At 39.6% G+C, this 23,852-nt stretch overlaps 1 protein-coding gene across 2 annotated transcripts in view; it reads right to left on the bottom strand.

Moving 5' to 3' along the window:
* The window catches only part of PITPNB (phosphatidylinositol transfer protein beta), a 74,560-nt gene that overhangs the window by 47,083 nt on the left and 3,625 nt on the right, over positions 1–23,852 (bottom strand). For both annotated transcript variants that reach the window (XM_049865441.1, XM_049865440.1), the window contains exons 2-7: positions 21,364–21,394; positions 18,044–18,189; positions 5,864–5,955; positions 5,182–5,189; positions 4,617–4,691; positions 2,637–2,720 (exon numbers count right to left, since the gene is read on the bottom strand). In XM_049865441.1, the coding sequence (XP_049721398.1) occupies positions 2,637–2,720; positions 4,617–4,691; positions 5,182–5,189; positions 5,864–5,955; positions 18,044–18,189; positions 21,364–21,394 (436 nt within the window). The remainder of the gene's footprint in view (positions 1–2,636; positions 2,721–4,616; positions 4,692–5,181; positions 5,190–5,863; positions 5,956–18,043; positions 18,190–21,363; positions 21,395–23,852) is intronic.

Here is a 23,852-nt window from a genome sequence, read left to right as displayed (position 1 = left end):
CCAGAGTCCCTGCCCCATGAGGTCTCCCTCTCACTGCCTCCCTGTTATGGGGACTTGGTTCCCCAGGACACCCTGCTCTCAGGCTCTCCTCCCACGCACCCCCCCCCCCCCGCCCCCCAGCCTTTACGCATCCAGGCAGCTGGACGCTCTGTTTCTATCACTGGCAGGCTTAAAAATCCACAAGGGCACCCTCCCCTCCCACCAGCCAGAGCCCTACTCCCGCCCCTCCCCCCTTTTATGGCAGAAAAATGTACTCACTGGAGTTCCTTTTTTAATGTCAAAGATCTGAGAATCTCTGTATCAGTTACACTTTTAGTATTCACAGCTGAGAAACCATATAGACAAAAAGCCACAATAAATTCAGTAGCCTTTATGATAAATTTATATTTTAATAATCTCTAATACGTAACTTGGAAAACAGGGGGTACAAACATTGAAAAACAAAACCACACATGTATATGTAAACATTTATTCACTCTCCAAACAAAGCTTGGTGTGACTGCAGATTGTCAGAGCTCCTGTGCTAACTGGAGTTAATAATAATAATAATGGCTAACATCTACTGAGCTAGGCACTACTCTAAGCACTTCCATGAATTAACTCATTTAATCCTGTGAGATGATTAGCCTCACTGTACAAGGGGAAACAGGCACAGAGAAGTTAAGTAACTTGTCTAAGGTTACATAGCCAGCAGGTGGCAGAGCCAGAATTCCAATCTGAGGCAAGTCTAGTTTCAGAATGTATGTTCTTAGTCACAGCTCCACAGTCTTACACTGCAGACCTTCCTCGTTTGGGCTGATCCATTCTCTCACTACCCACTAACCCCAAATGTCACACCACGCAGAGAACCACCTGCTCAGCCCTTGCACATGCCACACCTTCCACCTGGAGCACCTATCTAAAGTGCTGTCATCGTGCATCCTTGGGGCCAGCAGTGTCTGTTCTCTTGAAGGCCTGCTAGGGTAGCCCGCCCAGGAGCCAGGGCCTCTGAAGCTCTCCCAAGATCTGCCTCACACTGTTCTTTCCACGGGCATTCATGCTTGCAAACATCTACTGAATGCCCGTTTTAGCCTGAGAGCAGGAATAAAGAATTACTTTTATGCCTCCAGGAAAACCAAAGGCATCTTGTCCTCTGCTGGTGAGCAACATGGCTTGCAAACCTATGAGCCAAAAGAACTGGGTCAGTGGAACCATTCTGGTTGGCCAGCACAGCGTTTTCACCCACTGACAACATAATCTGAATGCCTTCTGGCAGGGCACCTGGTCCAGTGTCCTGTACTCCTACTTGGCTACTGTCTTGTGACCTGCTGCTTCTGGCAGGTAAGCTATCTGTCTGACCTAGACATTAGCTGAGTAACTCATTACTCACTCTCAATTATTTTTCTTCCTAACATCATTCTTTCACATACTGCAAATCATGACTAGAAAAGATACCAAGAAAAATAAAACGGTAAAAAAGACGTATCATTGGAATATTGTTTTTTTTTTAAACAAAGCATACATTCATTTTTTAGAATAAAAAACTTCCTATATAACTTCAAAGGTGGAACTACCCTTAAATTGGAGTAACCTGAAATCACAGCACAACTAAAATTTAAGATTATCTAGAACAAGGGTCCGTTATCAGTAAGAAAGAGCACAAAGACGGAGTCCCTAGCTTCCCAGGGAGGTAGCTGAGCCAGCTGCCACCATAGTACTCCCACTTCTAAGCGGGAAAGAGGCTCTGGCAGAGTGGTCACTGTTGGCAGTGCCACCCCTAATGATTTCTGGGAAAAGGTCAGAGATCTTTATTTTAGAAGATTTACCTTTAAATTTCAAAAGCAAAACCAGACACTTAGTGCTTGAGAGTTATTTCTGTTGAGCTTACAACATTGCTCGAGTTGAAGGGATAAATAAACACCAAAAATAGAAATGGAAGGGAATGCTGAGTGAACGTGCTCTGCCACTCCAGTTCCAAAGCTTTAGCTCTCTACACTAGCAGTAACAAGATCAATGGTTGTCTTAACATGTACAAGTCTACAGTTATGCCCTATAAGCCAAGGCAGCACAGAGCATATTATAAAGAACTGAATATTATTTATGAACAGCTACACAATAAGATGGGGGAAAAAAAAAGTAGTAACACTCTCTACTTTTGTGGGGGAAAAACCTTTAAGTCAAATGCCTGGAGTACAAATATTTGCATCTAGTAAGAAGCAAAATCAAAAGCTCCACGGCTTTTCAGCCGAGATAGTCTACCATCAACCATTTTCCACAAATGACAATTTCAGCCCTAGCTGAGCTGCTGTAAATTTGCATGCAAATTATATTTTTGCTTTCTTAATCACCCTTTAAAAGTACAAGGGATCACATTACTTAAAAAAGCTCAAAGAAAAATTTTTGTGAAACATTTTTTTCAATGAAAATAAACACCTATATACCCCCGTGTACCGGGATTCTGAAGAAGAGACAATTTGTACGAAGCTGAAATAGACACAAGAACCAATCAGCGTCTCTCCTACTCTGACGCACAGATCCAGACCTAAGCGCCAGGCATTACGTTTCCAGTGTAAAAACGCAGACCACACGGGAGAGAGAGAAAGTAACTTCTAGATGTTACGAAGCAAGAGATTAAAATGTCATCAAGCATTACTTACTGCTGGTTCAACTTGACTTCGATCTGCAATGTCTATGTGGACAATTTCAACAGTTTTCCACGTGTTAGGATCTAAACCATGTACCTATAAGTGACAAGGTAAAACAAAACAAACTGCGATTTATTCTTGTTAAGCAAAACTATTTCACTTACATATATAATATTTATTTTGTATCTCCTGGGGTACCTTATGGGGAATAAAAAATCCAAATTACTATTTCATCAAATTAGATAACTGGCTGAAAACTTGAGGGATCTAGAAATCTTTTGTTACCCCTTACAACCTCAAATAATGGGGGGAGGGAGGAGGAGGAGGCTGCCAAATGAACAGAAATCTGTCATTATCTTCTGGTTGTCCTTAGAGATGATTTATATGCCAAACATACCTACCCTACTGCAACTAAAGTGATACATAATAAAATTCTTGTAACCTGTAAGCCCTGTACAAACATAAAGTGCCATTATAATCAGGTTTCAAGAAGCTGTATACTATAAGGTCTAAAATCTCTCCTGAATTTGATTACTCTAAAGCCACTCAACTTCAGTATGTCAATCCTTCTCTATACCTCATGTTGGTCAATCATTTATTTCTGAAGCTCTACCTATGAGCCAATTAAGAATTGTTTAAAAACTGACAAAGCTACGCCCACTAGAAAGCTGAAGCATACCAAATCACCTCATTTAGACCCTCAATTTTAGAGAGTTACTATGAAAAGCAATACCAAATGTCAAACAATCACTGGGAAGAAAAACTCAAGTACAACAAATGATACTTCAGAAGTTAACTGACATCAATAATGTGAAAGCACCAAGAAATCTGCATACAAAGATGATTGCCACACAACTACAGGAAGAATACACCCTACTATAACTATCATGAACTGGCTCTCCTATAACAGCATATCAAAAGGTTGGAAGAGTAGTTCTCAAACTGAAGCAAGCACCAAAATACCTGGTGGGCTTGTTAAATCACAAATCACTGGGCCTTACCTCAGAGATTTTCATTCAGTAGGTCTGGGGCAGAACCTGCGAATTTGCATTTCTAACAAGTTTCCAGATGATGCTGATTGATGCTGCTGGCCCAGGACCACGCTTCTGTGGACCACTGGGCCAAAAGCAAAGGAGCCCTGAAGGCGTAGTGGTTAAACACTTGGCTGCTAATCAACAAGTTAGTGGTTTGAACCCACCAGCTGCTCCACAGGGAAAAAGATGTGGCAGCCTGCTTTCATAAAGATGACAGCCTTAGAAATCCTATGGGGCAGGTCCACTCTGTCCTGTAGGGTCGCTATGAGTCAGAACCGACTCAACAGCAACGGGTTTACGCGGCCAAGAGCATCAACCTGTAACAGATGCCCTTCCAAGTCCCCTGATAAACAGAAAGTTAGTGATGACAGTTCTTTGAGTCCTAGCTGACTTTCTTTAGAATTACTTTAGGGATAAATGTGTACCAACTTTTAATAATATAAATCGAGAGTCGGACTACCATTTTTTAAAGTACCTTCTTCTCCCCCCTGCCTTTTGGTTATTTCTCTGGCATTCAACAGGTATACGAGCAAAGTGAAATGGAGATAAAAATTAAAACTTAATTGTGCTACGTAAAGCAGCTCTGGTAAATACACAGAGATGAAAGCAATCTAAAACTAAAGGCTAAAATTAGGCTGGGCATTATCTGTGAATTTTGTTTAACTATGCTGTCCCTGTCCCAGTTACCATGAATAATGGGAGTTGCTCATAGAAACAGAAACCCCTCATCAAAGTCACTCAAGAGTCAAGGCAGAGGGAACTGATACAGGAAAACCCGCTGGTTTCTGGTTCTGGTAGGTGTGTTTGCTCGCTTCCTTGCCTCGCCTCAATCCCACGCAGCCAGGTGTGGCCAGGTACTACTCTCACGTGGATGACATCACTTTGCTAATGGCAAAGGGTACTATAGCACTCTCATTTCCAGGGGCTTCTACACTGAATGCACAGAGGTGAAACTTACATTTTCTAATGTTCCCAAGTCTGGTTTGTGCCATGTTTCAATTTTAATGAAGAAATCATCTTTCATATATTCATTCTGCAGAAAACACAACAGCAAAATGACAATGATCTTTCACCAGGTTCTTTGGGGCTCGTGTCTGCAGGAGCCTCCCCAAGCACAAGCATCCATGCAGACTAATCGCCAAGTGACAAAGTTCTCTGTTTTTACAGGCTTGTTGGAAAAACCAAATGCTGCATGCTTTTAAATAATTTAAACAATCCCACTTGTTATGCAGCATTCGGGGCTAATGTTAAAGAAGCCATGAGCAAATCCAGCACTCAAAGAAAGCAGCAGAAACAAAATAAAGTCAGTAGGGAGATTCTAGAGACAAAGCTGGAAGAAACATGCTAACACTGGCAACACGTGGTGTCATGTGGACTGGTGAAAGGAGCACAGGGGGGAGGAGCCATGCAGCGGTGGGCATTTTTCATACACAAAAAAAGCAAAAATGGTTGAAAACAGTAAGTGTAAAAACAAACTTTAAAGAGAAAGAGAAAGTATGGGACACAAAAATGGTTTTACTCACCGTTACAACTGAGGTACAGTGGAGAGCAGGCAATGAAAGGGGAAAAATTTCAGATTATTAATCTGAGTCAAAGCAATCTGTCCCAATATTTAATGTCACAAACATTAAACTACCTGAGAACACAGAACATTTAGCAGTTTCTAGCTGCAAAACACAGTGTACTATACAAGAACACTATAATTTGGATAATGGAGTACAAATAAAACACAAAAAATAATCTAACTTTTAAATGTTAAGAGGAATGTCACAAAATCAGAACATCATTTATAAAGCTTTCTTAGCAAATGACAGAAAATGGTTTCAGAAGTCGGTCACAGTCTTTCTCTATTATGTGACAATAGAAATAGAAATACTGTTGAGACCATACCAAAAGACACTTCTATAATAAGTGAGTGTGGGCAGTATTTTCTTAAGGTTTCTTTCTTTCATCTGTACACCCCCTGGAGCCAACATGGTCAGCACGGCTCTAAATGTGGCGTCTGGGAATGGACCTATGCCCTTCACAAAGGTCTGGGGGCAACAACCCAGGTAGCCTCTCCTCTGCCATCATTCAGGTAGTGACTATCCGAGAACCACAGAAAGGCCTTGTTGAGTGAAACCTTCCTCAAAGGCATGGACACCAGGCGTCCCTCCCTCATTAGTGGGGTAGAGGGGTGAAATGGCTGCTGGGAACCAGGCTTACTTGTTCTACAGTAGGGGTATGCGTTCCAGGCTTTTTCATGAAACACCAAGGAGCCCTCAGGAGCAATCATCCTCACAAATGCTGGAACTTTACTGTGAGAAGGAAAACATTGCACATATTTTCAACAGCACCAACTCTTAAATGGCATTTATTGGATTACTTCAGAGTCCTGTTATCAAAGGTGACCATGTTCCAAGCCTGATGAACTAGAATTCAAGGGTGTATCGAGTTTTATTTTCAATTCCAAAGTAATCAAGTGGAAAAACTAATGTAAAAACAGTGACATGATTAAAAATATGCTTAACTGTACAGAGGATTTTTAAAAATAGAAGCAATTCTTTCTTAGGGTTATCTTGCCTTTGATCCACTCTCCTAATTTGAAATCTAAGAGGCTGAAAATTGAGGCTACTCCACCTATGCATTAATGCAACACAGAAGTTCCCCCCTGTGGTTAACTGCACTGTTTCTTAACGCGAAACAGGGGCACCAGCGTAAAGAAACATACCTGAGTAAGATTCCTTTCATGCATTTTACAGAACAAACCTAAAGAAAAATGACAAGGAGAAGGACCCTGTAGAAAAAGAGAATTTAAACCACATCCAAGTGTAAAATCTTGTCGGTATGGAAGACGAATGGCATTCACTGCCTCAAGTATGATCAGTGGGGGCAAAAGGTTAAATATGATTAATATATGACCAGCTCATGCAAATTCATAAGATAATCACGACAGATCCCAAAAACAACCAGGAAAAGAACATCAATAGACACATTACAAACACAAAACACAACTGGTTAAAAAGCAAATGGAAAATTTAGTTTTATCAGTTCTCTAAGAAATGCAAATAAATGGACCACTTTAGCTGATTCGGGCCTAATACAAAGAAGAGAGTTTTACATGGACAGGCTCCTCACAGAGGCGTGGACTCAAATCCCAACATCACCACTTAGAAGTGGTGTTCCCTTGGACACATTACTTGGCCTCTTGAACTTCCTCATGTGTTGAATGGAGTTCATATTCCCTGCTCCGCGACAGTTCCTGGGTAATGCAAATGCTTGGCTGCTAACTGAAAGGTTGGAGGTTCCAGCCTACCCAAAGGTACCTCAAAAGAAAGGCCCGGACATCTACTTCCAAAAAATTAGTCACTGAAAACCTTATGGAACACAGTTCCACTCTGACACATATGAGGTCACCATGAGTCAGACTTGACTCAATGGGAACTAGTTAGGATTACTGAGAGGAGTGAATCAGGTAATGTCTGTAATGTGTTTAGCACACGCCCAGTACAATGAGAGGTCAATAAATGGCAGTTACTGCTTTTTAATTATAATCCGACATGGAGCTCCGTACTTCCACGTGCGTTTTTTTTTTTTTTTTTAATTTAAACCCCCCAATAACACTGGGGGGCATTATCTCATCATTTCGTACAACCAGCATTTAAGTGCCTCAATAACTGTATGCCAAAGTTATGTCCTCCAACTTCAAGCCCTATATGTATTTTTTTTTTCCAATATTATAATCAGTTCTCTGAGGACTATCAAGCACAACTTAATTTCCCAAACTAAGAGAAAAAAATAAAGAAATCTGAGACCAGAGGGCTTCTGAGCCCCAAATAAGAAAGAAGAGCTGGCCAGAGCTATCTCTATGTTGAATTTTGGAGGCTAGCAAGATAAATAGGTGGTAGGAAATCCCACATGGGTCAGCCGTGCACAACAGAAGAAGCAGTGCAGCATAGAGCACCTTCACCTGCCATCTCCATCCTCGGACCCACGGTTTGGGGCTTTTACTCTGGCAAATTAAATCACTGGAAAAGTAAAGCTGAAGTACTCCTGTTACATAAGGCAGAAGAAGTGTTAACTCCAAGGGCATGAAGAGATTTTCACTTGCCTTCACATCCTTAAAAGATAATAATGACGGAGGACTAATTATCTGAGCCTTATTTACTCTGTTCAGATCTTAGAAGATTCTTGCAGAGCGATATAACTTCAGAGAATGGAAGCTACTTATTAATAATGTAAAATATCACATTAAAAGTCAAAGAATATTTAGAAATCCAAACAATGTCTCCCATTACTAAAGAACTAGAACCAATATCCCTTTAAATACGGGTGAAGTCCAATCACAGTACATGTAATTCATATGGGTAATTTTTAAGACAAGACAGACTACTGATCTCTCTCAGAGTATGATAAACACATCTATCAACGGTTCAGTTAGTCAACTTAGAAAAGGCAGGAGAAAAAGATCTATGTACTAGCTCAGAAACATATTTTAACTACTGTGTGTTGCCAGAATGCTGGAAACTATAGCACTGGTATTTCAAATACCAGCAGGATCACCCATAGTGGACAGGTGTCAGCAGAGCTTCCAGACTAAGAAAGAGTACGAAGACAGGCCTGATGACCTACTTCTGAAAACTAGCCAATAAAAACCTGATGGATATCAAATAGATCATGAGGATGGCCCAGGACCAGGCAACATTTCCTTCTATTATACATAAGGTGGTCACAAGTCAGAGCTGACTCGATGGTAACTAACAACAACGTTTATTCCTACAGTGTGTAATATTCTAAAAACTTTCATATTCATAAAACAAAATTTGCTGACTCAAACAAAAGAAAACCGGCAGTCATTAAGGACCAGCAAGAGTTAAATCTACATAAAAGTTTTAATATTGCTTTATCCTGTTCCCAAATGCCTACTATCTTACTCCTACTATGTCAATTCCAACAATTCATTTTATGTTTTGACTTAGTTAATAAAGTCCAAACCTTTAAGTTAGTTAGTTTTGTTTCAAATTTACTAGAAACCCTGATGGCATAGTGGTTAAGTGCTATGGCTTCTAACCAAAAGGTCGGCAGTTTGAATTCGGCAGGTGCTCCTTGGAAACTCTGTGGGGCAGTTCTACTCTGTCCTGTAGGGTTGCTATGTGTTGGAACTGACACAATGGCGATGGGTTTGGTTTTGATTTTTTATACATTTATTGGAAGCCTGGTGGTGCAGTGGTTAAGCGTTGGGCTGCTTACCAAGAGGTTAGCAGTTCAAATCCACCAGACACTTCATGGAAACCCTATGGGGTAGTTCTACTCTGTCCTATAAGGTTGCTATGAGTTGGAACTGACTCAAACGGAATGGGTTTTTTTTTTCCTTTTTGGTTTTTACATTTATTTTGAGAACATTAAATACATCTCACCTCATGAACCTAAGTAACTGACTAAACTCAGGGAAGATGCATAAATAGAGTAAATAAAATTAAATTTCATTTCTATCTTAAAGGAGAGGAACTGTCATGAATGGCAACCTTTTTATGTCCCTAATAAGGCAGCTGATAATCCTTCCACCTCAGGAACACTTAAACCAAACCAAACCTGTTACCGTTGAGTCGATTCCAACTCATAGCAACCTTATAGGACAGTGCAGAGCTACCCCAAAGCAATAGAAAAAAAAAAAAACAGGTAAACTGAACTTCATCTAAACTAAAAACTTTTGTACACCTCAAAGGACAACGAAAGCCATGAAAATGAAAGCCAACCCACAGTACGGGAAAAAACATAAATTTTACGTATCTGATAAGGGACTAGAATCCAAAATATATAAAGAACTCTTGCAACTCAACAACAAAAAGACAATACAACTATGAAATGGCAAAGAACTTGAACGGACATTTCTCCAAAAGATATACAAATGGCCAATAAGCACATGAAAAGATGCTCGACATCACCAGGGAAGTGCCAATCAAAACCACAGTGAGATACCACTTCACACCTGCTAAGATGGCTATAATTAAAAGACAGATAATAACAGGTGTTGGTGAGGATGTGGAGAATTTAGAAACCTTTTACACGCACTCTGGAAAACAATCTGACAATTCCTCAAAAAGTTACACATAAGAATGCCACTCCTAGCTATATACCCAAGAGAACTGAAAACTAGCATCCACACAAAAACTTGTACACACGAATGTTCATAGCAGCATTAGTCATGATTGCCAAAATGTGGAAACAACCCAATTGTCCATTAACTGTTTAATGAATAAATAGTGGTATATCCATACAATAGAATGCTATTTAGCAACAAAGAGAAATGAATACGGATGAACCTCAAAAACAGTATGTTCAGTGAAAGAAGCCAGTCACAAAAGGCCACATATTTTAGCAGTCCCTTTATACAATATGTCCAAAATAGGGAAACCCTGGTGGCGCAGTGGTTAAGAGCTACAGCTGCTAACCAAAGGGTCGGTAGTTCAAATCTGCCAGGTGCTCCTTGGAAACTCTATGGGGCAGTTCTACTCTGTCCTATAGGGTTGCTATGAGTCAGAATTGACTCGACGGCACTGGGTTTGGTTTTTTGGCTTTGGTCCAAAATAGGCAAATCTATAAAACCCGGAAGTAGAAAAGTGCTTGGCAGGAGCTGAGGGGAAACAGGTATGGGAAAGTGACTTCTAATGGACATGGGGTTTCTTTCTGGGAGTGATGAAAATGATCTGAAATTAGGTAGTGGTGATAGCTGCACGACTCTGAATTTACTAAAAGCCACTGAAGCAAATACTTTAAAAGGATGAATTTTGTGGTATGTGCATTATATGTCAAGTTTAGGAAAAAAATAGAATGGATATCAAGATACCAGGCTAAAGGCAATTAGAGAAGTTCGAGAGACAATAGTCATTTGGATTAAGGCAGTGACGATGAAGATGGAGAAAAAAAAAGAAATGGATAGAACTAAGGGGAAACATTACAAAAATGATATAAAATCCCCTGACTTGTAGGAAGGGAATAAGATAACCAGACACAAATTGGCTAGTTGCAGAGAGATACAATAACGATCTAAAAGTACTGGAGTAGTAAAGAAACAAAAAGGAGTATTTTTCACACAACCAAAGAGTACCAATTGAGAAATAAAAGATAACACAAAGAGGAAATGATATATTTCAAAAAATCATTCTGACAGTCTACCAGAATAAAATAACTCTCAGTTTAGAAAACTCTGAACTGTGCAAAGCTTAAGATCTTGAGGTATATGCAAAGACAAGATGACATGTGTCCTATGATGGTTAATTCTTGTACTATGTTTGGTTAATATTTACTCATTTCTTACTTGCTCAGCATTAAGTATAAGCAATCTTTGTATTCCCAGGTGATTTAAACTTCTCATTTTCAAACATAAACATAACCAAAAAGTTCCTGGTAAATGACTCCTTTTGCTTACAAAAATGAGTTCTTACGTTGAACCACATGAAATCTCAAAAAGATTTTCAATAAATCCTCTGCTGTTTCAAACCCTTGGGAGAACAAGGCTGCTTGAGTTGGCAAAGGTGTTCTTTGCCAAAACTCTCTCCCAGATTTCTTAAATGGAGTAGAATATTGAACTTGATTAAACATTTCTCAATGACTCAGATCATGATGAATATTTGTTACAGATACAACAGCAGGGATACCAAAGGTTGGAAAGACACTGATAGTGGCTGTAGCCTGCTTGCTTTTAAGACCCCATGATCTCAACTTGCCTTTGGGTCATTTGTTTCTTTTCCATAAGTCAGAATCATGCAACTGTAGGTATAACAGAGCTACTTTTCAGCAAAAGCGGGGTACCAAGCTTTCCTCCACTTCTGGGAGGTGATCATCTTTGCCACTACTGCAGCCAGTATTCTTGACTTCTCACCCCACTCACAACACTGTCGGTGGTTTCTACATTACCAAGACAAGGAATTTTCGAGAGGCATCAATCCTCACTGTCCTGCACCCACTTGTTCATGGGGTATGAAAAAGTGGCATCCCTGACCATTTAAGGCATTTGCACATGGTGTTCCAGAGAGGCCTCCTCTAAAAGTGATAAATTTCCATCATCAAGGACTGAATGAAGATGGTGAAGATATGACGCTTATGAGGAGTAAAAGCGTAAAGCTGACCTTCCTCAAGAAGGGGGAGTAAAAAAAGAAAGAAAAAAAATTGGTTACTGTGTTCCTACAGTGAAGTCTCAGGAGAGCTGGACGTTCTGCTGTGAAATATTATCTCAGAAGTTTGAACACTTTTCCTTGCCTTGCTTCAAAACTCTTTGCCCAGTAAATTCTGTCCTCCCTCCTCACCATCTACTACTAAACCAAAACCCCATCGTCACTGAGGTGATTCCAACTCATAATGATTCTACAGGACAGTGTATTACTGCCCCATAGGGTTTCCAAAGCCATAAATCTTCAAGGAAGCAGACTGCCACATCCTTCTCCAATGGAGCAGCTGGTGAGTTCGAACCACCAATCTTTTGGTTAGCAGCTGAACACTTAAGCACTGCACCAGCCAGGCTCCTTCCATCCACTACCAGGTGTGTATCAAAGAGCTTAAGGAAACATACTCAAACTTTTGTGGAAAATGGAGTACAAGGCAAATATGATAGCTAATCATATGGAAACATACAATTTACTAGGTGTCAAAATGAGAAGAGGTGACAAAAAGTGATGGAGTTTAGAGGAGAGGGATCAATATGAATAGAAGCAGCCAAGGAATGCCTCTGTGCAAGACAGGTCCGAGCTGTGTTCAGGATCTGAGCAGGGTGGTAGACACCTAACAGACAAATAGTCTAAGGGGTTGAACGGAGGCTCAAGGTGGGCTGAAAAGGTCACTTCTGGAGAACAACAAAGGAACTGGCTTGCTGAGAGCCAAGTTTCCATGTTGGACAGTTATAACAATTGGGGTATTTTGAGTACATACCTCGTGAACGCTGGTGGCACAGTGCAGCTAACAGAAAGGTTGGCGGTTCACACTGCAACTAACAGAAAGTTTGGCAGTTCAAACCTACAAGCTGCTCCGTGAGAGAAAGATGTGGCAGTCTGCTTCCATAAAGATTATAGACCTGGAAACCCTATGGGGAAGTTCAACTCTGTCCCATAGGGTCACTGTGAGTCAGAATCGACTCAATGGTAATGGGTTTGAGTACTTTGTTAAGCTTAATGTTATTTTTGGAAGAAGACTTGAGACTTTAAAGACTAATGAGAAAATGGGATATGGTGAAACCTGTGGTTTTGGAAAAATTTCTCTATAAACTCCCTTGGAGTTCACTTCAGAAAATGGAAATGGAAAGTATTCTAACTCTCCCACAGGGCCCAGCAGTAGAGCAAAGTGGTCAAGAGCGCAGGTTCTGGAGTCAGAATGCCTGCCTGTGTTTGCGTCCTACCTCTGTTTACCAGTGGTGGGATCCAGGGCCAGTTACGTAAGTCTTTGTGGAATCCAGTTTCCACAGCGTAAGAAGCCGCTGTGGGGGATGAATGAGCTCCCACCTACAGCACTTAGCAGTGACTGGCACACACTAAGAATACAATAAGTACTAGATTCTCTGTTCATAATTACCACAGAAGACTAAGTTATCAAAGGGTATGCGGAGGCTCATTATTCCAAAAGGTCAGACATCTGAAATGTCCCTTGCAAGGGTCACCAACTTTTAGATTTTTTAAGAATACCTTGTCAAGATCACTTCTCAATCTTCTGGTTGAGATTAAGCATGTACATCTTAATCTACCCAACACATATGACCCAGAAGTACTCTGCTGAAATGGGAAAGTGTACTAGCCAGGAAATCTAGGGACCTTGGTTAGTTACACTGGCTAAAGTGGACCTCAGAATTTCAAGCATCTCAAATTCAAAATAAGGTGTTGGTGGCCTTAGCCAAGTTTGCAATTCTACTGATACTAACCTGTGATTAAATGCTGGAAAAGGGGACATATACACAAATTTAACTTCCTCAGGGGGGAAGAGCTATAAAAATCTCTAGGGACAACTGAATTGACACCCTTGCAGGATACTGAAGTCTGAAAGGGCTGTATTGCCAGCCCTGCCTTGTCATCAGGGTATCTTTCCTAAGGCACAGTGATGTCCTCAACACTTAACTGCTAAATGTTTCCTTGCACTTCCATAATATAGTCATATTATGGCTAATGTGCCTTCTGTGTGCCACTGATGCCTTTGAGTATGGATATTTGATTGCCCTTGCCCCAGGGAGGTTCTCTCCACCAGACTACAATGAGGATTGGTCCCTGTTTTGTCTTTATCCATGGACAGACTTTTGGTCATTTTTCATTACTAAATCTATTTGCCACACTGCCTGAGATCCTCTACTTCTGGTTTCTTTCCTATCTCATGCTTCTCCTGTGCTTCCACCCACAGTTCTCATCTTTAAGTGATAAGGCCTGCCTTCTATAGGCATCGCATAGCCCTCACCAACCAATGAGATACCCACCCTCCCTTTTCACGGGAGTTCTGTGCTCATCAGGCTCTGAGTGCTTCTGCTGGGCACCTGGGACTGCCTCTTGGTGACCAAAAGAGTGTAGGATTAGAAATCAGAGAACAGGAGTCTCAACCACCATTCTGCCATGTAATAGCTGTGTGACTTTGCGAAACCATGTGCCTCAGTGCTTTCTGATGTACTGTATGTATCTTACCTATTCTCAGGACTGCAATGAGGAGTGAAGGAGTGCAGGAAAGGGTAAAACCAAAGGGTACTGTGGAATGATTCAGCTAATCCGAGGAATGAACCTTTTCCAGAAGTCTGAGTGTGCTGGAAGGTTAGCTTCTAGGGAGCCAAGATTTTCTTTTATCTAATCCCCTAAAGCCAGGGACAAATTCTGAACCTCACCCCCCAAATAAGCTCTCAGGAATAAAAGTATCTTTTGCAGTAACCATATTTATACAGCATGCTTCAACTTAAGAGATTCAGTATTTATAGCTGGAGCATCACCTAAATCAGATGTTTCAAAAATAATATTTATTATTCTTTTTCTTCCTCATAATAAAACACACTTGCGATGTTTTAAAAAAAACAGAAAATACAGAAGAGCAAAAAATTTTAAGAATCACCCACAATCCTACTACCAAGTGCTAAATATTCTTAACATTTTAACGAGCTTCCTCCTAAGCTTTTTTGATTAATTTTTTTAAACATACGTAACTGAGATCGCATTGTACGCATTATCGAGCAACTGGTATTTTCCATCAGGCGCTCCTTGGAAACTCTACGGGGCAGTTCTACTTGGTCCTATAGAGTTGCTATGAGTTAGAATCGACTCGATGGCAGTGGGTTTGGTTTTGGTTTGGTGGCATTTTCCATTTAGTAATAATATGTTAAACATTTTCCCAAAGCGGAACAATGCTCTAAACAGGAATTTTTATATATCAAACCTTTTGGTTTATTTTAGAACCTGCAAAAAGAGTTGAATGTTTAAAATAAAGAGGAGCTTTTATGTGTTGGTAGCATTCAATTAATTGGTGAATACAAAATTATAGTAAAAGCTCTGTATACCAAAAAACCAAACCCAGTACCATGGAGTCAATTCTGACTCATAGCGACCCTACAGAAGAGGGCAGAACTGCCCCATAGAGTTTCCAAGGAGCGCCTGGTGGATTCGAACTGCTGACCCTTTGGTCAGCAGCCATAGCACTTAACCACTACGCCACCAGGGTTTCCAAAAGCTCTATATATACAGGTAAAATTTAATATTACCAGTATTAGACTAAATGCATCGTCTAGGATGTCAAAATGTTCTCTCAATTAACACATCTCTTAAATATATTTAGAGTGCTAACAAATTAACAGTCACAATTTATAAGACAGTCTCTAAAAGGAGACTGGTGGCACAATGGTTAAGTGCTTGAGTGATAAGCTAAAGGTCAGTGCTTTGAGCCCACCAGCTGCTCAGAGGGAGAAAGACCTGGCAATCTGTTCTCATAAAGATTTCAGCCTAGAAAAACCTATGGGGCTACTCTGTCATATAGGGTTATTGCCTTCATTATTTCTGAAATCAACCTTAGAACAGAAGCAAAGAAATACTATGTACTAAGAGAAAGTGATGATAAAAATTAAGATTCTGTACAACGATAGCCTATTTTATATTCACGTGCTACTGCAAACTAAGCAATAGCGGTAACCTCAGAACATATAAAAGATACTGACCAACATAGCTCATCTACAACTTTAAGTTCTACAGAACATGGGCGTGATTCATTTCAATTACGAAGAGAATAAAGACAGGAGTAAAGAATCACTCCCACGTTTAATGAACTGAGGAGACTACTGACTCTTAAAAGCCATTACTGGTCTTTTGCCCTTAGAGAAATACTGGTATGCCTTTTTTCTTTTACAATATTTACGCCAAGGATAAGATTAGACTGCCAGATTTAGGGAAACGTACAAAAGAACTTCTACGAACCAAAGAGAAAACAAAAACAACGAATAAAGGATTTGAACAGAAATTCAAATGGTCAATTAACATGAAAAGACATTCAACCTCACTAACAGAAATGCAAATTTCAACAAGAGTTTATCGTCTATCAAATTGACAAAAATTAAAATGAAAAATATGGGGAAATGAACACTCACAGAATCTTAGGGGACAATTTGGCAGTAAAATCAAAATTTAAAATAAGCATGTCTTCCCAGCAATCCTACTTTTACATGTTTCTCCTAGAGAGTAACCTAAGGCATAGACCTATGTACAACCATGTTTACAGAAATATTTTTTGTAAAAGACAAAAACTGGAAAAAAATGAAATGGAATTATCATCTAGAAAGTGATTAAATTATCTAAGCTAACGTCTGTACTAAGAAATTCTACTCAGCTTTTAAAAGAATGACATGGATATAAAATAATGACATGGAAAAATACTTATGACCTATCACTGAATAAAAAATAAAGCTAACTTATAAGACCACTATTATAAGATCTTGAGAAATAGTAAAAACTGAGAAGAACACATACTTTTGTGGTTACGAGGGGGGGAGGGAGGGAGGGAGGGAAAGGGTTTTTTATTGATTAATTAGTAGATAAGAACTGCTTTAGGTGAAGGGAAAGACAACACTCAATACATGGAAGGTCAGCTCAATTGGACTGGACCAAAAGCAAAGGAGTTTCCGGGATAAAATGAATGCTTCAAAGGTCAGCGGAGCAAGGGCGGGGGTTTGGGGACCATGGTTTAAGGGGACTTCTAAGTCAATTGGCAAAATAATTCTATTATGAAAACATTCTGCATTCCACTTTGAAATGTGGCGTCTGGGGTCTTAAATGCTAACAAGCGGCCACCTAAGATGCATCAATTGGTCTCAACCCACCAGGAGCAAAGGAGAATGAAGAACACCAAGGTCACACGACAGCTAAGAGCCCAGGAGACAGAAAGGGCCACATGAACCAGAGACCTACATCATCCTGAGACCAGAAGAACTAGCTGGTGCCCGGCCACAATCGATGACTGCCCTGACAGGGAGCACAACAGAGAACCCCTGAGGGAGCAGGAGATCAGTGGGATGCAGACCCCAAATTCTCATAAAAAGACCATACTTAATGGTCTGACTGAGACTAGAGGAATCCCGGCGGCCATGGTCCCCAGACCTTCTGTTGGCCCAGGACAGGAACCATCCCCGAGGACAACTCATCAGACATGAAATGAACTGGACAGTGGGTGGGAGAGAGATGTTGATGAAGAGCGAGCTAATTATATCAGGTGGACACTTCAGATTGTGTTGGCATCTCATGTCTGGAGGGGGGATGGGAGGATAGAGAGAGTGGGAAGCTGACAAAATTGTCACGAAAGGAGAGACTGGAAGGGCTGACTCATTGGGGGAGAGCAAGTGGGAGTACGGAGTAAGATGTATGGAAACTTACATGTGACAGACTGACTTGATTTGTAAACGTTCACTTGAAGCTCAATAAAAGTTAATAAAAAAAAATAAATAAAGCTAACTGCAGAGCTGTAAGTATAATGATCCCTTTTTTCTTTTGTAGAAAACTAAAAATGATACATGCGGTATCTCTCTGTTTTATAAATTTATTTGAACACGTACAGAAAATGATCTAGAAGGGCAAATCTTAAAGTGTTTCTGGCGTTTCTCTCTGAGGTTACAGGACATGGGCTGGCAAGAGGTAGGAACTAAGATTTTATTTTATAGTCTTCTAAAACTCGACAGCAGTGTGGATGTTGTTTCAATTTTTTTGTTAAAAGCTGTATTACTTTTATAATCTAAAAACATATAATACAGAGTACTCTCAAAAAATTAAACTGCAACATAGTATCACATTAAAATAAAAAATGTACCTCAGTATGTCTATCAGTAAGCCAAGCAGTTACAAGCTTAATAAGTAAGGTGGGTAGTTAAAGCATAATTATCCAATTTAACTGCTAAACGTCAAACGAGAACACCCTGCTTACCTCTTCAGGTGATAAATTTTATGTGTATACTGTCCTTTTTCTCCATCCTTCTCATAAGGTTCATTCTTTAAGACTTCGATTCCTTCGCCACCACCAGTTTCATTCTTACTAGCTTCTGCAACAGAGTAAAGCTGCCCAACCTGATACTGAAATTTCAAATAGTATAGAATTGCAAAGTCAGTAGTAACTCGGAAACTTCCTATGCAAAAAATCTTACTGATAGAAGATAGAAAAGCAGATCTAAACCATTCGGCACACAGCTTCTATACGGTAACATGACACAAATGATAAACTAATATGTTTAGGAAGACAAACACCAGATGATCATACAGCATTAGAAACTCTAAAATGTTTCACTGAATTTCCACTGTGCAAGAGAATTGTTAGGTACAAATAAATACCCTGGTGCTTTAATATGTACTATTCACGTACCATCAATAAAATGTCTTAACACTTGCTTCATCTTCTTGGACAATGAATATACATTCGTACTTCCCAAACCGATTTCACATCTATTGTTTCTCATTTAATCTGCATAAAATTCTGAGGTTATGACAGAAATTTTAATTGTCACTTTGCCAAATAGAAAAGTTTAGGCTTCCAGGGATTATACCGATTTTCCCTGGCCACACAAATAGCAGGTAAGCAACCAGAATACAGTTCTCAATAACAAAGACGAGAGACAGAAAAGTGTAATAACAAATGAAGATCCAAATTTTAGTAGACCCACAGGAGCTTTTTCCATGATCTATGTATGACACGCCCAATTTGGTCCTCGCCCACCTAATCAGAAACAGTCCTGGGAGCCCAGGATCAGAATTATCAATTGTGGAGTTCTTCAATCGAGAGAATCTGTTTTAAAAGTATTGTAAACACACATGCATTACCATAAAAGGTAGAAACTGCTGACAGTAGTTTCCATTTCATTTTAAAATGATCCAGAATTCTCAGTGGCCTGCACCAATACCTGTGAGTTGGCAGACTTGTCCTATACCAATCTGAAATCACTAACAGTTCCAACAGACGATAAAAATCAAAGATAAAACCGTGTGTTCTAATTTGTTCCAGTGACCCACCATGACATTATCTCCAATCTCTCGAACGTGGCTCAATTTCCTCTCTCCAACGAAGACAGGTGAAGAAGTTTTTTTCTTCTTGTAAGCATATTTTTCAAAGAAAAACTACAAAAATCTACTCCTAAAAACTAGCAATTCAAAACCAACATTCTAAGTATATAGCAAGATGTAAATAAATTTTTATATGAGAGACTGTAAACTTTCACTTAAAGTACAATAAAAATTAAAAAAAAAAAAACCAACATTCTATCTGAGGGACGAAAAATAGGGGTAGTTGTTAGCTAAGTAAATATTTCCATCTAAAAAGCTGACAGGAGTATAATACTACCTTGCAGGTTAATTTAAAAACACACATACCCACACACATAATCTTACTTAATTTGGAAGGGTTTAGAAAGCTGGAACCAAACGCATTTTGTAAATGTATCACAGGTTAAGTTTCTGTAGGAATTTTGGACTGTACAGAGAACTGTGTTCCTTTTTGGTTTTATGTGCTACAACACCCAGGGTTAGTCCAGTAATGCCATAATCCTTAAGTCCTTTAAAATGTAATGTTCAACAGTCAGAGCTCTGGTAGAGCAGTGATTAAGCATCTGACTGCTAACCAAAAGGTCAGCAGTTTGAATCTACCAGCATTTCCTTGGAAGCCCTATGGGGCAGCTCTACTCTGTCCTATAGGGTCACTGTGAGCTGCAATCAACTCGACAGCAACGGGTTTGGTTTTGGTTTTCAACACTCATATTTTAAAAACAGGATTAAAATGTGTCTAAGTCAAAATGTAAATCTGATCTTGGTCAGGAACACAGAAGTAATAAAAATTTACATAGAAACAATAGCGACCTCCAAAAAAAATAATGGACTGCCATTCTGTGGCAGGCTACTACATTTTCTCTCATTGTCATTTTCAAGAATAACTTGAATAGAAACAGGGAGCAAGTTTATTAAATCTGGACAACAAATACAAATTTGCACTTTCCAAAGTACTTCCAAAAGATCATTTTGGATGATAATACTAAGGAACGGAAATATTTTAAGAAGCTTATTTAGCCAGCTGAAACCAAAAGAAAAAAATTAACAAAAACAAATGTCAATTTGCCCATTTAAGTCCAAACGATCAACTGTGCGAGTAAGGGATGAAGGTGCCTGGCATGTCTGGAGTACATTTTAATATAGTAAAGCCTCAAGTACTACTACGCAGAACTCTGTTCAAGTTTACAATGAACAGTCCCAGACAGCTATGCTTTCTTAGTTCCTGCATTTTATTTTTTCTGTCTTTTGTCAGCTGTCACTTCTTAGGTTATCAGTTTGTTTTGTCCCACTTCCAATTTGCTGCTAGGAAAACCAGATAAATGAGTAAGTACAAACTGTGTATATGTTATGGAAGGGGCCAGAGGGGCCTTTGGGGTTTTGCTACATAAATCCTGATTTATTGAAAGCCTTTTCTTCTTTTATCCTCATTCTTGGCTACACTACAGATAGCTGTGACAGCAGGGAAGGCGAGGTCTGAATAGGTGAAGTATTTCTATATCATGTGTAGATCAAGGGAGACAATAATCTCCCACACGTTACGTGTGCTGGTCAGACCACGCCTGGAACACTGGTTTCAGCTCTGAGTAACAACCTACGGCACATGCAGGAGTGACACCAACTGGTAGGAAGTCTAGAGGTCATGTTATATTAGGGCAAATGAAAATGCTGGCAATGTTTAACCTTGTGACCTCATGTAGAAATAATGGAACAGAACGGTTTGGGGGAAGAGAAAGGACTCTCATCAGAAAACCTGAAGGGTTACCATGTACAAGACAAAGACAGAACACACTTACTTCCTATTGCTGAAGTGGGATGAACAATAAACAATGGTCAAGCACAACAGGAAAGCAGATTTTGGTCTAAAGTAAAGACAAATGTTTAAAATGTCTAACAGTAAAACAGGCTGCTTCTCTAAGCAGCAAGCTACCTGACCTTAAAATACTTAAGGCTGGAGCTTCATTTCTCAGGGATGATATAAAAAGAATTCCTGCACTGGGCAGGACACTGAATTACAAACGTTCCTCGGACCTTTGCAAAGTAAGGCAGGGTGTAATTGGAATTCACTTGTAATTAATTATCTGTAACACACCATAATTCATTATGTCACATACTCTGGAATGAATAGGTACACAAATATGATGAAAATAAAAGTTTAGATTAACATATCAAAATAAACTGTATCAGTAAGGTAATGCAGAAGCAAGCAAGACTTACCTCCTGAACAGAACATGGCAAAACCACACGGCTAAAAAGAAAAAAGAACATACATATGAAATACTTGGCTTTAAAACACAGATCTCTACACTTACAAGAACATTTACTTTAAATCCAATGATATCATAGAGAAGACTCTTAAATCGGAAATACAGGGATGTCATTTACGGAAGAAGGTCTTTGCAATAGCCACAAAAAAAAAAAAAAACCTGTTGCCATCGAGTAGGTTCCGACTCACAGTGACCCACAGAACTGCCCCATAGGGTTTCCTAGGAGCGGCTGGTGGATTTGAACCACTGACCCTTTAACCAGGGCCCCTTGCAATAGCTACAGCCCTAAATATGGATTTTTTAAGTGAGGAAATAAAATAACGGTTCCTGGATCTCAATGATCATTAGCATTTACTGTCCTCATTATGGAGCCCTGGTGTACAGTGGTTAAGAGCTATGGCTGCAAACCATAGTTTGAATCCACCAGGCACTCCTTTTAAACTCCATGGGCAGTTCAACTCTGTCCTATAAGGTCATTTCAAGTCAGAATTGACTCAATGGCAGTGGGGTTTTTTTTTTTTTGGGTCCTCATTGTACCAGGACCCCAAAGACACAGTTGTGGAGATTCCTGTGAGGGGTAAAGAAACAAGGGAAAACATGTAACTGAAATTGCAGGGCACAGGAATGTATTATAGGTAGTCCTCGATTTACAGCGTATTCGAGTTACAACGAACTGTACTTATGACTACTAATTTCATTACTTTGTATATCTTTAGTAACATGTACTACATACAATGTTGCATTGTGTAATTTGTTGATGTTATCATTCTCAGATGTTCACTCACTAAAAAATAAAGATCGACTTTATAAAGATACTAATAATAAAAGGCAATAACACTGAAAGCTAAAAAAAAAAACAGGGAAATAATTTACTTACATCGGAACCGACTTACATCTGAGTCGCCGGAACAGAACCCGGTCATAAGTGGGGACCACCTGTATTTGTAGATTGCTCTTGTAAAATTTCTAGTATGGTTTCATTTTCCTCCTATATAGTGTGTATTCTGTATTTTTATAATACTTCTCACAGAATACATGTCTTGGATCTCATGAATGAATGCTTCTCCACTGCTCAATTATTCCTCAATTTTAATAAGATAAAAATTACTAAGTAGTCTTTCAGGCTTAATAGAAAGAAAAAAATTTTACCATTAGAAAGCTACCTTGAACTTTATAAATATAATAACCCTTCCTGGGTAGATACGGGGTAGCTATGAGTCAGAATCAACTTGATGGCAAAGGGGTTTCATTTTGGGTAGATTCAATACAAGGTTGATATGTGTTTGAGCCTGTCCAAGACGGTATTTTTGGACACACCAAAAGACCTCATTATAGCTCCATTTACCTACAACACAATCCTGACAGATGAATGCCAAGGACAATATTATGGTGAATTATTTTATATGTGACTATTGCATTTTATCTTCAGATTTTTACAAGGAAGCCCTTTCATTTATTTTCACCATACGCTTTGAAAACCAAGGCCATCCCTATGTATCAACTGCCTCATGGTAACAGCTGGTTTCCAGGAGTACCAGACTCATTTTTTTTTTTAACCTGGTCCTTCCCTCAGGATTTTCCCTTCTAACCATTAAGCTACCATAGCAGTGCCATGTACAATCTGATTTCAACTCTTTCTATAATGACAGAAAAAAACAACTCACAGTGGACACCTCAATTTTCATTATATAGAAAAGTCCCAAGTAGTTTTCCTCATTCCAATTTTTCTTCAGCTGCACTTCTCACCTACTCCTCTCTCCGTATTCTCTTCAAACATCTATGCCTGGCTGTTCATATCACCTTCATCTCCAACACATGCAAAGCATACCTCCTATAATCTGCATCTGTGCCCTCCACTACCGGGCTAGCTCATCATTCTGTTTTTCTGCTTATGGAGATCTAAAGATGACCGACATTCTCAGAGTCACAAGGGTTACTAATTTCTAATCTCACCAAGAATAAACTTGTTATACAAGGTCCTTTGATACCTCATCGTCTTAGATGTCTCCTCAGGGTACACACTAACTTGCTCTGTCTCAATAAACAAAGACACTAAACTGCAGGGTGGGGATGGGGGGAGGAAGAGGGCAGGCAGGGGGAAAGGCTGGGAAGATACCGGTCGGGAAGGTATTTACAGGGCCTGGAATACTATGGTAAAAAATCTATTAAATTCATTACATAGTAAGGAATCCTGGAAGGTAACTGATATGACTACAAATGCCCCGTCCAGAGGCAGGAGAATGGGGAAAAGCTATCTTCTGGGGAGCTAGGCAAGGGTTAACAAAGGCCTGAACCAAGATGACATTTGGTAGAGGGGATGGAAGGAGGGGATCTGGCAACCAGAAGTGTGGGATAGAGAGGGAAGAGTTAAAGACTTCCCTGAAGTTTCACGAAACCAAAGAATCGCTGCTGAGTAATTTTAAAAACTACTCACTAGCA

Source organism: Elephas maximus, chromosome 22 (genome assembly GCF_024166365.1).
Source record: "Elephas maximus indicus isolate mEleMax1 chromosome 22, mEleMax1 primary haplotype, whole genome shotgun sequence".
Classification (NCBI taxonomy): Eukaryota; Metazoa; Chordata; class Mammalia; order Proboscidea; family Elephantidae; genus Elephas; species Elephas maximus.
This window is presented reverse-complemented; position numbering and strand designations above follow the sequence as displayed.